Source organism: Ostrea edulis, chromosome 6 (assembly GCF_947568905.1).
Source record: "Ostrea edulis chromosome 6, xbOstEdul1.1, whole genome shotgun sequence".
In the NCBI taxonomy this organism is placed as follows: domain Eukaryota; kingdom Metazoa; phylum Mollusca; class Bivalvia; order Ostreida; family Ostreidae; genus Ostrea; species Ostrea edulis.
In genome coordinates, this window is record NC_079169.1 from 16,593,132 (window position 1) to 16,607,934 (window position 14,803).

Consider the following 14,803-nt stretch of genomic DNA (forward strand, 5'->3'; position numbering starts at 1 on the left):
CTTTAAAATAAATCAATCTGCTAAGAAAGGGAGGGGGTCATTTTTCTACAGAAGTCATTATTTTTCAGGTATGACACGCAAAATAATGACCCCTGGGTCTTCTTTCTACAAAATTATCCAATTTTTCTACGGCTAGGGGGGTCATTTTTCTATGGGAGTCAAAATTTGCCTCTACACCGGCGCGTTAATTCCTTTGCAAGCGCTTTAATCAAGTTGGAAGGGGGTGGGGCTGTCATTTCATATCTAGATATCAAACCACAACCCACATTTTTACACAGTGATGGGGTTCATCTATCCAAACTAGGGAATTCCATTCTATTGAACACATTACATGGGGGCCTAGAAGCTATACTATGCCACAATGTTGTATACTTTCCACAGTAGTCGTTATGGGTACGGCTTAATTATAGCTAAGTGTCGCTCACCCCCCACCCCCAGTGTGGCGGAGTTTCCTGCCATGATTGCCAGTACTGCCATTCAAGGAAGGAAACTTCTGGCGCTTACGAGCGGCACTGTCAGAACTTATGATGAAATGTGAAAATCTACAAGTCCTCGACTTCTGCACCTCCCAGGGTCAACGTCATGAGACGTTTGACGTCTGCACCCCCAGGGTCAAGCACTTTTTGATATGTGAACTTTGAACTGTGAATGTTGATATTTTTGAACTTTAAATGTTGACTTTGCAAGAGAATATGTTGATGTTGAATTTGCTTTTGATGATGCTTTTATTTTTTGGGGCCTGCCCTTGATCATGCTGGCGGCCCGTTTCTTTTGTGTTGTAAATACAGCCGTACCCATAAACGCCATAATAAAGATATAAGTATTCATATTTTTATGTTTTGTTCATTGACACACTGTTCTGAGATAATTACTTTATCCATAATGGAACGATGATCATATAGAATGTACTAATAATTAATATAGTTAGTCTCTTTTCAATTTCTTTTGAACACAGCATCTGCAAAGCACATAAAAGCCAGTCACAATTACACTTAATAGCAACAACACACAAAGAAATACAAAAAGAACTAGTGATCCTAATTGTTCGCGAACAATTAGAGGGCTTCCCACCTTCTAGCGGTTTTTCAGTAGTGTTGAAATGCTAAAAGCCCCCCCCCTACCCCACCCCACCCTCACCAAAAAAAAAAAAAAAAAAAAAAAATGGATTTGGCTTGAAAAGAAATTCAAATTTGCCGCCTTGAGTGTTGTAGTGTTGGAGATTAAGGCCTTGGTTTCGCACGATAGTACCGGTCAAATATTTGAAAAAAAGGGGTGTGAGTGTTTCATAACCGGCACATATCAGGTAAAAGTGTAATAGGACTTGTGCAGGTGTTTGGGGTGACTTTAGACCTGTTAGATAGGATATTTGGAGGTGCAAAGAAACCGGATGTGCCATTTTCCTAGATTGTAGTAACTGCTGGTGCATGCTGGGAGTCTATACAAGCCTCATGTTGTCAGATGTTGTGAAGATGCACTGGATTTGACCGTGTGTGTTGTGGATTGTGGAATTGAATATACAGTTTGTAATGGCTCATCCTATGTGTTCTAATTCACGGAGACAATGTCTTTCAGTCATTTCACCCAAGGAGGCATGCATATACGGATTTATAGGCTTTGACAACAAACAACCAAAATGGCGGCCGGTGAATTAGAAAGTGTCTGAGTGCATGTAGGATATCTGAACGGAGAATAGGAGTACTGCATCCCATCTGATCCTGCAGGTAAGTGTTTATTTGTTTACAATGACAGTCGGGATGGAATGTCAATGAGTTCAACTGTCAAGTAAAGTTGCATCATCATTATCAAAAAAAAAAAAATTAGTCTTTTTGTTGATGCAGGCAGACAATTGAATCTGGCCTATGTCTTTTCATGAATGTAAATGGAATTCATGTTTGATTGACAAGACAGTCAAGAAATGGAAGAAATGGGTGTAGGTCAGATGTGTAGGTGTAGGTCAGATTAGCTAGAATCCTGTCATTGTTGCATGGCATGAGACCAGTCAAAATAGTGTATTGAAACAGCTGATCACAGACAGATCACTTGAAGGGTGGGGGGTTTCTTCCTTGGGGACGACAGGCGTGATGGGTGGGTTGGCCTTACTCGTGGAGACTGGCCCCTGGATGCGTGACCTTGACCTTTGACCTTGACCCACTTTCAAGGTCAAACCTCAAAAATCCTGTTGTTGGGCATGAAACCGGTCAAAATAGTGTATTATAAACAGCTGAGGACAGACAGATCACTTGAAGGGTGGGGGGTTTCTTCCTTGGGGACGACAGGCGTGATGGGTGGGTTGGCCTTACTCGTGGAGACTGGCCCCTGGATGCGTGACCTTGACCTTTGACCTTGACCCACTTTCAAGGTCAAACCTCAAAAACCCATGGGGGAGAAAGTGTGACTTTGACCTTGACCTGATTTTGAAGGTCAGAGAGGTCACGGGGCTTCGTTTAAGTGGTCCCGCATCCCTATCTACATCCGTGAAGAAGTTGTGGGCTCGAACGACGACGTCGGAGACTTTCGGGGGCGAGAACCGTGCTTCGGGGTTCTCGGTTTCCCTCGGTCAACTTTTCTGTGCGAGAGCGTTTCATCTGGAATTCGTCGGCGAAGGTCTCGCCTCTCCACGACTTGCGGTCTAGTGAGAGTAGCGATAACGGGGTTTTCGACGTTAAGTCGCCGCCATTCGCAGAGTGGTCAAAGTTCAGAGTTGACATTCGTGATGCCGAGACCGGTCCAAAATTCCTTGCTGACCCATGTGATATTTCGATGCTATCTGAAGCGTGAAAGAGCGTATAAAAAGTGCCATTTTCTGGCCATTCTGGATGACCTTGACCTTTGACCTTGACCTACTTTTTCAAGGTCAAGGTCACCCAACCCGTCCCAGTGGGTTCCGTCTCTCTACGACGAAGACTTTAGGAGTCGTCAATTTGTAGGGGACAAATCGCAAAACATGAGGGGGCATTAACTCCCTTTAGGGGACACCGAATCCCTTCATTTGAAATTCTTCGCTTCTACTAATTACCCTCTGTGTTTTAGAAAAGGTTTCATCCTCCTATCATTTACGGTTACAAAGTAGAAGTGCTAACAATGATTTCTGCGAAAGGTCAAATAACTCCGTAAGGGGTCAAAGTTGAATTACGCAGGGTGAACTGTATTCGTTTCTCAAGAAGTACTATATGATGGACTATAAAGTTTTTCGATAAGTCTTAAGACGAAGATTTTTTTTGACGGCAGGAAAATAATAATAATAATAATAATAATAATAAACAGAACAATAACAATAGGACTTTCCACTGAAAGGTGGAAAGCCCTAACTACGTCCAGTGCCAGATATTTATAAGCAGGTAAAGAGTGGGATGGAGACCGCAGATGTACACTTCCGTAGGTGGTCACGTGGTGTACCCAATATGCAGCTCGTTGTGAAGCGTTCTGTGGTTTTGATCTGTACATCTCGGAGGCTAATTTTATTTTTCTGGAGTACGTATCGTTGTACACTACTTCCCTGATACTTTTTTCCAAGTCACCGGAAGTAAACGCAACTAGATCCAGCTTCACACCAAAGGACTTCATTACAATCCTATCTGCATTGTAAACTTGATCTCCAAATATTGGAATCGCAACCATAGGTACTCCATGATATAAAGCTTCATATTGACCACTGTTTCCACAATGAGTGATAAATGCCTTAATTTTCTTGTTTCCAAGGAGATCATTTTGAGGTAGCCAGGGAGTCTGTAGAATATTTTTGTTCTGAAAATAAGTTTCGTCTATTTTTAAAATGAAGTGAATTTCCGGAATATTTTTAAAGGCTTGATACAATTTACTTTTGAATTCATCGGGAACATTCTCGAAGCTGCACCCAAAGGTTGCTATAACAACACCGTCCTTGGCAGTATTAACATGCCGTTCAATTTCTATTGGAAGAGGGTGTACGATATTCGACAGTGCTAAGCCTCCTACAGGGACAATATTTGGAAGTACAGGACGTGGATAATCTAGAATTTCATCTTGGTCCAATAAGTACAAACTAAATCCATTTGCCAATTTGTAAAACTCATCCAACCTAGGTGTTGAAATATACCTATGAACTATGTCCTTCGAATAATGAAATGACTCAAGAAAAGAACCTACTGCGATAAATCCCAAATGAATTCCGAAATTTTTCAACCGTGACAAAAATGAAGTAGTGTCTGAAAGTGGAAACATGGGAAATTCTGGAATGCCGGAATAGTCTGATGGTGCTCGGTAACGAAATTTTGGGGAAATAAACGCCGAGAAGTGTATGATTTCTGGAATGGATAAATTGTGCGCAAGCATAAGAAAAGGCAAGGAGCCCATTCCATCCACCATAACTGTCCGATATTTCCGTTCTTCCAACGTTTTAAGAATTTCAGAATCTGTCATGAGTGAATATGTGATTTCTTCGTCCATCTTTTGAATGTACGGTGACAAAGAAATGAATCCTATATTTTCGAAACCAGTCCTATAAGCTTTCGTTCTCATTTCATCCATTCTTTGTCTGACTTTTCCATCTTTATCATATGTTACAATTTCTCCTCGAAGATCCTTCAGAGCTAGGTGTTTGGCTACACTTTCTGTGAGTAACATCGTTACATTGTGTTGGTATTCCTCAATAAGGATATCCACCATTACCTTCACTGGTCTCACGTGACTATATCCTGGTCTCGGAATTACTAGTATATTATCTGAATACACTGTCGACATAAGTGGCAATAGGATCAAAATTAGAAATGAAGGAATTCTTGCGGTTTCCATCTGAAAAAAAAGAAGAAATTATTTATCAAGTCTTTAATGAAAAAGTAATGATGCCGAAAAGTGTATCCCTATATCCTCATCTGATGATTATGAAAGCCCAAGGTTCCTTTGCTCCCCTACATTTTCCAAGGATTCTTTGTGTAACCGTCATGTATTTAAATTAAAACACACTGGTGGTTCGGGTTCTAAAGTTATTTATTGTTATATCCTAATTCTGGAGGATGATCGTAAACTCGGAAGAACAGAAACTGCTGTAAAACTTAGTTTCTTTGATATGACAATACGTGAATAATAAGTCACTCAGTCCGGGTATGGAGTGTTGCTGGGTTAGTTTCAGGAATTGGCGCGAATCTCGCTTATGTAAAACTTATACGGTACCAATTTTGATGCACCAGATACGCATTTCGACAAATAATGTCTCTTCAGTGATGCTCAACCGAAATGTTTGAAGTCCGAAATAACAATGAAGTTTTAGAGCTATTATAGTAAAAAAAAACAGCGTGCCAAAAAAAGTGGAGCCAAATTCGTCTAAGGATAAGAGCTATTCATGAGGGAGATAATCCTTAATTTTGAAATGAATTTCTAAATTTTATAACACCAATTAAATATACATCCGTATTTTCAAGCTTGTAACGAAGTACTTAGCTATTGGGCTGTAGAGACCCTCGGGGACTAACAGTCCACCAGCAGAGGCCTCGACCCAGGGACATAATGTAAAACTTATACGGTAACAATTTTGATGCACCAGATGCGCATTTCGACAAATAATATAGCACCCACCCAGTAAAACAACTCACAAGATACTCACAACCACACAGAAACCATACTGACCTTTCACACTCCTCTCTCTACCAATCAGCGTTCATCCCGATGAATATGAATGAAATGAAACGACTTATTTCATCCTGTGACATTTGTTTACAAATATTAGGATCAGAGCAGTCACCTACCTCTATTGAGGAAAATATCACACTTACAAATGTAAGGCGAGCTAGATAACACTTTGTGGTATCACAGATTGGATGCGATTGAATACTTCTTATGATATCGTACTCTACATTTATTCTCGTTGTCCATAACGGAGTAGAAATAAGGACTCCAAATCTTTCCCTACCCCCTGGAGCTACCGAAGCGTACCCATGGAGCTCCGAATTGAAAGCAGAGAATGAAACGCACATTATGTCGTACAGCTTGCCTCGGGATTCGTTCCACTTTCTCTTCGAAGATTAGTACTAGGCCCATGACACAGTCATTAAGGTAGGTCATTACAACAAACTTTTATCTTATGGGCCTCCGTGGCCAAGTGGTTAGAGCATCGCGCTCAAAATCACAAGGCCTCTCACCTCTGGTCGGCGCGGGTTTGAATCCCGCTCGCGCCGGTAAGTGAGAAAGTTTCCCAGTTTAGTTTCGGAAGGTCGGTGGTCTCTTTCCAGGTACACTGTATCTGGGTTCTCTCTTCCACCAATCAAAACTGGACGCCACCAGATAACCGAAAAATTGTTGAGTGTGGCAGAAAACAACAATCAATCAATCTAATGGCTTGTTAAAACACCTCTTATGAACTATGATTTCACCATAGAAAGAGTGATACAAGCTCTCAATTATTTTAAATATGAATTGTTTGTGATTTTTCCCGGAATGATAAAAAGGGTATTTAGATTCTAGAGTCTAAAATTCGCTGTGCTTTGGCGCATGATACTAATATATAACAAAACATACCCAATAGACTCGGATATAAACCTTCTAATGTTTTAGAAAAAAATTATGAAATTCAAAACTCTATTCGTTAATTTTTATTTTTTTTAAAATCTATTGATAAAATCTTTTTAAAAACATGTCAGTTAGAAAAGATATAGATCGAAGAAATATATTTTAGAAAGAAATTGAAACGATATGACCAAATCTCAGATGCATGTATATTTAATACATCAAAACGGGAGAAAAAAGTACTGATTCCGATCAAAATTGATAGAAATTACTAAAATAATTATATTGTTTCTAATTGTATGCACTGTTCATCAAGAAATCAGTTTCCTTTAAAAATTCATTTACTTTGTCAACCATTTTACATCAAGGGAATGTAGTTTTCTGATTATAATGTTCTATATGACTAATTTATTATAATTCCGATCGGACTTGGTTCAAATTTGAAAAATCGTAATATTTCTGAAATTTGACCATTGCATTTCAATTTTTGTTTAAAATATATTTATCTGATATATCTTTTTTTCTAAATGACATGTTTTTTTTAACATTTTATCCATAGATTTAATTTTTTTTTATTAGCAAATAACGTTTTGAATTTTCATACATATCTTTTTATTTAAAAAAAAAAAATAGAGCATCTATCTGAGTCGTTCAGGCATGGTTTCTTAGTTATTCATATTATGCATCAAATCACAGCGAAATCTGGATCTCTATTCCGGAATAAATCACAAAAAATCATATAAAATCCTTTGGAGTTTGTATTACTCTTTCGATTGGATATTGTTTTACGTCCCTCTCTGAATATTTCATTCATATGGAGACGTCACCACTGCCGGTGAAGGGCTGCCTATGCTCGGCGCTTATGGCCATTGAGCAGGGACGGATCTTTATCGTGCCACACCTGCTGTGACACGGGACCCCGGTTTTTGCGGTCTCATCCGAAGGACCTCCCCATTTAGTCGCCTCTTACGACAAACAAGGGGGTACTGAGGACCTATTCTAACCCGGATCACCACGGAACAATCATAGTTCATAAGAGGTGTTTTAACGAGCCATTAGATAAAACTTTAGTGTAATGAGCTACATATACCTCAAGCTATTGTATGGTCGATGAGAAAATGTCGGAGTTCTGGAGAGCATAACAATTTGGAGGTATTAGACTTCTTGTATGATTGGGGCTGAGAAATAAGGACAGCAAAGCCGTGCCGACCCCCTGGACCATCGGGTGTTAGCCCTAAAATGTACATAATAAACTAAGAGCGTGGAATTATAGCCCTAGGGGTCCCCTACCCTGCCCTGGGATTCGTTCCTTGTCTTCAAAAGCTTTAAAGGTCGTTAGTATTCTCTTCCATCGACTATGAAGTTAATTTTTCTTAACATACTTTCTCGCGAGATTCCTTTTTGTAGAATTGACTCTAATAAAGGAAGATATTTACTCCTAAGGTGAGATAATTTACTGAAAAGTTTTTCTTTTAAATGCAATGTAATTTTTAGTTGGATTGACACATGATGTATGATCTAAATATTACAACAGAATGTACAACATTATATAGTTTTCCTTCATCCATTCATTATTACATGAAAGGCGAAGATAACGAATACTGATCAATCTCAGAACTCCGATAAGCAATACAAAATAGAGAGTTGGGCAAACATGGACCCCTGGATATACGTGTATTTAATGCTCATAATTGTCTATCATTATAGTATTCTCATGAGTTTATCTGTATTATAAATGTTCATTTATGTTCATGTAAGGTGGCGTTTTAATTATACAATCTAGTACTGGCAACATTCAAATGAATTTTTAGCTTAGTATAATGTATAATCACCGGCAATATCGGCTTAATGACAAACTTTTTATGTGATGTTTGTATCACTCTTTATACTAAAAACGACTATTATTTAGCCATTATATATATTTTTTTCAGTTACCTTTATTGACAACTTGCCTTAACCCCGTTAATCGGCCAAGAAACACTGTGTAGTGTAGATTTAAATAGCTATAAAGTCAGGTGGTCTGAATGAAATGTTTTGTGAATTTCATATGCACTATCTTTTCATTGCAATTCACTCATGAAATACAAACATTATCACAATAAACCTCTCACGTGAGCTAAGTTGTTTATGCGTGTTTCGGAAGATATTTTGTAAATCAGAAAAATGAATTAAGTTGAATTTTCCTTTAAAGTATATGTAAAAAAAAATTAAAAATTCTATGAATACTATTAGTCCTTTGGTGTTTGTCGTTTGTGGCCAAATTCTACCGGCTTATTGGATGCTTGTTTCAGCCTGGTTAAAACAATAGCTGTATGACATCGTGCTGAATCTGTGTACAGAAAGTGGTCGTGTAAATGCAGGCGACAGTCGCGTGTTTACCTTTACAGGTCAATCAAACAGACTAGTAGCACGTGCAAGTACGCCCAGGTTAACAATGACCTAAAACAACTGTACAATGGACATTGTATATTCAAATGTCCAGCCGTGCTGATGGGGACTGATCAATGTATTCTCGTGCTATTTATGTCCACACTTACCTCGGTCAACTGTTGACTGCTTCTAGAACTGTCTTTTCCGTCAAGATGTTGGTATATTGCATCAAGCTCGCATGCGACAACTCCGTCTCGTGTGTTTATTTATAAACCCATAATTTTAAATTTTATAATCTATCGATTCAGTTCCATTTTATGATTCACATCAACCATTATTTCACGTGCACATGTTTAGATGAATAGATATTCGGTGTCTGTTGTCTTCTATCACGCTGTACTTTCGGAAACTGGATATACATTGAAAGTGAAAGTAAACAGACCTTGACATTCACTATTAATAATACATAAATTATTTGGTTGTGATTTTTGTGAAGCAAGTAATTTATCAAAAAGAAAATATTATCATATTAAATAGAAAAAACATCCAATCGAATGGTTCATGCACTGAGACCCATATAACACGCATTCAACAGGTGTGAAAATTTAGGAATTTTTGTGCATGGCTTAGTGTAAAATGTTGACTGTCATCTTTGGTGTCCGGAGTATAGGAGAAGCAGGGGATTGTTCTACTAAGTTATGTAGTTACAGTGGAGTATAGGAGAAGCTGGGGATTGTTCTACTAAGTTCTGTAGTTACAGTGGAGTATAGGAGAAACAGGTGATTGTTCTACTAAGTAATGTAGTTACAGTGGAGTATAGGAGAAGCCGGGGATTGTTCTACTAAGTTATGTAGTTACAGTGGAGTATAGGAGAAGCCAGGGATTGTTCTACTAAGTTATGTAGTTACAGTGGAGTATAGGAGAAGCCGAGGATTTTTCTACTAAGTTATGTAGTTACAATGGAGTATAGGAGAAGCAGGTGATTGTTCTACTAAGTTATGTAGTTACAGTGGAGTATAGGAGAAGCAGGTGATTGTTCTACTAAGTTATGTAGTTACAGTGGAGTATAGGAGAAGCAGGTGATTGTTCTACTAAGTAATGTAGTTACAGTGGAGTATAGGAGAAGCAGGTGATTGTTCTACTAAGTTATGTAGTTACAGTGGAGTATAGGAGAAGCCGGGGATTGTTCTACTAAGTTATGTAGTTACAGTGGAGTATAGGAGAAGCAGGGGATTGTTCTAAGTTATGTAGTTACAATGGAGTATAGGAGAAGCAGGTGATTGTTCTACTAAGTTATGTAGTTACAATGGAGTATAGGAGAAGCAGGGGATTGTTCTAAGTTATGTAGTTACAGTGGAGTATAGGAGAAGCAGGTGATTGTTCTACTAAGTTATGTAGTTACAGTGGAGTATAGGAGAAGCAGGGGATTGTTCTAAGTTATGTAGTTACAGTGGAGTATAGGAGAAGCCGGGGATTGTTCTACTAAGTTATGTAGTTACAATGGAGTATAGGAGAAGCCGGGGATTGTTCTACTAAGTTATGTAGTTACAGTGGAGTATAGGAGAAGCAGGTGATTGTTCTACTAAGTTATGTAGTTACAGTGGAGTATAGGAGAAGCAGGTGATTGTTCTACTAAGTTATGTAGTTACAGTGGAGTATAGGAGAAGCAGGTGATTGTTCTACTAAGTTATGTAGTTACAGTGGAGTATAGGAGAAGCCGGGGATTGTTCTACTAAGTTATGTAGTTACAGTGGAGTATAGGAGAAGCAGGTGATTGTTCTACTAAGTTATGTAGTTACAGTGGCGTTTACGGGAAATTCAATCACGATGCAGCAACAAAATATTGATCCATGAGTGTACAACACACCTTCAATCCAGATGACAATGCTGCTGAGCACTGAAAACAAACATAGAAGACACACTTGCCTACCTCTGAAACTTGTGGAAACCAGTGTCAGCTACAAATGTTCTGAAATGGTAAGTAAACAAATGTATGCTTCATATTTATGTATGAAAGAATTAAAAAACTGCCATTTTCTTCTAAAACCCTCATTGTCATCACATCTTTGAGAGTTTGATACTTTATTACATGATTTCAGTTTCTCCATCGTCAACTTCCCATATTTATGTAGCAATATTCCATTATCACCTGCATATGCTGTTTATATATTTCAACTGATGCAAGAGCTTGTTTTGCCTATAGTCAGTTTTTAAATCGAGGTAAGTTACTGACAAACAAGTTGATGGTACAGGGGTTTCAACAGTCTCGATTGAAGTCAGCATTTGGCAAATTCTATGGTCGTTATAACAATCTAGTTCGTCAATACAAACTACCATTGGGTCAAATGCTGTCTAACGTTTTTCATACCGATTGTTAAGCCGTTCTTGACACACTGATTTTGATTGCGGATAACTCCGTTTACTTGATCAGGATATAGGGCTCACGGCGGGTGTGACCGGTCAACAGGGGATGCTTACTCCTCCTACGCACCTGATTCCACCTCTGGTATATCCAGGGGTCCGTGTTTGCCCAACTGTATATTTTGTATTATTTATAAGAGTTATGAGACTGGTCACTGTTCGTTATCTTCACCTTACACTTAGATTCATGATCGTGATTATGTTTTTACTTTAAATACGTCTTTACTTTTTTTTAAAATAAGGATTTATACCAGTGTAGGTAGCTCAGTAAAGTAGGTCGTAAGTTCGAGCCCTGTCGTGCCTTGAATACGTCAAAACCTTAGACGTAAACATAGATAGGGATGGATCAAGACTTCGCCAAACGCTCGACAGAAGTCAGTATAATGGTCTATCGGATATGACCTTAAACACGAAGGCTCCGTGTCGCGGCAGAGGTACATGTAGATATGATAAAAAAAAAAAAACCTCACAGTTACGGCTAAGCATGGGTCTAAAGTCGTGGTACTTCACCTACAACTGGTGACGAGATTGATCACTGTTCGTTATCTTCACCTTTATAGGAGTTATGAGATTGATCACTGTTCGTTATCTTCACCTTTATAGGGGTTATGAGATTGATCACTGTTCGTTATCTTCACCTTTATTGGAGTTATGATGATCACTGTTCATTATCTTCACCTTTATAGGAGTTGAGATTAATCACTGTTCGTTATCTTCACCTTTATTGGAGTTATGATGATCACTGTTCATTATCTTCACCTTTATAGGAGTTGAGATTGATCACTTTTTGTTATCTTCACCTTTAATGGAGTTATGAGATTGATCACTGTTCGTTATCTTTACCTTTATAGGAGTTATGAGATTGATCACTGTTCGTTATCTTCACCTTTATAGGAGTTATGAGATAGATCACTGTTCGTTATCTTCACCTTTATAGGAGTTATGAGATTGATCACTGTTCGTTATCTTCACCTTTATAGGAGTTATGAGATTGATCACTGTTCGTTATCTTCACCTTTATAGGAGTTGAGATTGATCACTTTTCGTTATCTTCACCTTTATTGGAGTTATGATGATCACTGTTCGTTATCTTCACATTTCAGACTATAAGGAAGCATACGCTACTTGGTCTTCAACATTGCTTCTCAAAAATGAAGAAGGAATAACAAGATTTGAATTAATTCTGAAGTGAATAAATGACGTTGCATTATTGATGATATTTTTCCTATAATAACGAACTTCCGTGTCAGCTTGGCATAAACGTGGTTTGGAAACCGCAATGTCTTGGCATAAGTCGATAACATTTGCGGTTTTAACCAATACCCGTAGCAGGGAACTCCTTGATAAAATTGAAATATTCCCGAAAGAATTTTTTCCCACACAATTAATCAAAGCCAAAAAATGTAGAATGTTTTGTACTCTTTTTTTAAAATGTCCCTTCTTGACTGATAAAATATTATATCAGACAATTTTTCTTACATTCAATGTTTTTGAAAGCAAAATGGTATATGTGTTTATTCATATATAAAAATTATTGTGAATTATTGCTTTTCATGCCTATGAAAATCCTCGTAACTTTGCTTTTCATGCCCAATAATAGTTTGCAAAACTGTTATTCTTACGTTTAGGGTTACTGAATGTGTGGAAGTCATGTGTGAACCAATGAACCATGACCAAAGTGAAATCTGTACAACCTATATCAAGGGGAGGTAGATTTGGTTCACGCATGCTAGTCATAAACGGCCGCAAGAATTGAAACTTGTTAAACTGCTCATCAACTTCGTGACGCCACATCTTAAATCAAAATCAGTCAAAGATTTCATGAATTCTTAGTAAATGGAAATGAATGAATTTTGCATTAAGTTATGGATGGACAAAAATGGCGATGGTCATTTCTTGAAAATATCCTGTGCCAATCAAAATACAACTGTGATGAGATGTATATAAAATGTCTACCAAGACTGTTGTCAGATGACTTTCTTCAAATACTTTAATGAACCTCGGTTTTTAAAAAAAGTGAGACTTGAATACAGTAGGCCTATATGTAATACATGCATGTTCTTGGATATTAATATAATATTCTAGCGAGCGTTTATGACATCAGTGAGATGAATCAATATGACCTTTACTCGAAAAAGACAGTGTTCCCCGGACCAGAAGTGAATAACATTCAACGAGGGCATTTGAAATGTACTATGACATAAATGAGTAATTGAAAATGAAAGTTGACATTTGATGTATATCATATTCGTCTGTTTTGACCTCTTCGCAAGACATGGCACAGATTTTCAGTGGCCGTCAAAATTACAACCAATTTGTGTATTTTAGGAAACATGAAAGGTGAAGATACGAATAGTGGTCAATCTCATAGATCCCATATATAACGTAATCGTCAGAGATAAGTTTTAGTTTTGATGACACAGACCTAGAAAGCAGGTAAGCAACAGGTAAGTGTAATTAAAAGATTTATATTGCGCCCTATCAACATTTGTTCTCTAAAGCGCTTTACAAATGTGAGAGAAAAGATAATATAAATTCGATGTGCATATACCTGTGAATAAAATATTTATAGTGTCAGAATTAAAATGCATAATTATTATTATTAATATATAGAGCCTAATATAAAAGAAAGAAAGGTGTCCAATTCAGGTAAATATGACTTAAGGTGCTTGTTTTAAAAACGCTAGACACAGAATTTAGTTTAATTGTTGGAATGCGTTTTGCAGTGTAGATATTTAGTGGTATACCACTACTGTATTTCTCGTACTTAAATACTTTACAATTATACATTATGTTTATTACACAACTTTACATATAAAGGACACATCGCATGTTTCTAAACTTTTTAATTTTTTAAGCAAAATCAATTCACTGCATGCCTACTAACTTCTTTACATGTATTTTAAATGAAACAGTTTGCGTAATTTTTTAGTTTGAATGCAATGGAATTCAAATCTTGCGATATGCATATTATCGTGTAACCGAGGTATTGCATGATATAATTGTTTTAGAACACAAGGCAGATAAATAATGCCCTACCTAAACGTAGCAGGGCCTCAACAAAGGGCATACAACATAATAAAGAATAGGAAAGCATCTCCACTTGTTGGAGGTATGTCATAAACTCCTGGACAGGTAGATGGACAAAGCTGAGAGACCTGGAGCTCCAGGTCAAAGGTTAGAAATAGGACAGACCTGGTTCAAGGGTCATGCATATACATAAATGTTTCACTACAATAATTACTTCGATATTTTACGTGTCATTATGCGTGACGTCATACGCGACCTCGCGTGAGAAACAATTGTTAGCCATTTTATAAACAGATTATATCAAATAGGATAAAAAAAAAGCCAATTATCACATTAACAGCTTATTAATAACATTGGGTATTGTGTGCTGTTTAAGGGTGTACTAGCTGTCAGTAGAAAGGATTTAGACTGAGGTTGTTGTTTTTTTTTTTTGTTTTTTTTTTTACGATTTTCGAAAGGAAAAGACGTGGATATTTTTGTCGGCGCAAGGGCTTTGCCATAAAAA

The 14,803-nt window shown here is 37.6% G+C and overlaps 1 protein-coding gene across 2 annotated transcripts; it reads right to left on the bottom strand.

Annotated features, from left to right (window-relative positions):
* Positions 1-827: 827 nt before the first annotated feature.
* LOC125683857 (UDP-glucuronosyltransferase 1-6-like) lies at positions 828-9,284 on the bottom strand. 2 transcript variants are annotated; one of them, XM_056141704.1, is made up of 3 exons: positions 9,015-9,284; positions 3,313-4,770; positions 828-1,037 (listed from the first exon to the last, which is right to left on the bottom strand). In XM_056141704.1, the coding sequence occupies exons 2-3, from the start codon at positions 4,768-4,770 to the stop codon at positions 1,029-1,031; spliced, it is 1,467 nt and encodes a 488-aa protein (XP_055997679.1). In that variant the 5' UTR covers positions 9,015-9,284; the 3' UTR covers positions 828-1,028. The 2 variants fall into 2 exon arrangements, with proteins under 2 accessions (XP_055997679.1, XP_048781306.2); XM_048925349.2 differs by having other exon boundaries at positions 828-4,770; positions 9,015-9,275.
* Positions 9,285-14,803: the final 5,519 nt, after the last annotated feature.

Coding starts and splice junctions, on each gene's coding strand:
- LOC125683857 (XM_048925349.2), bottom strand. CDS start 4,770: ATGGAAACCGCAAGAATTCCTTCATTTCTAATTTTGATCCTATTGCCA.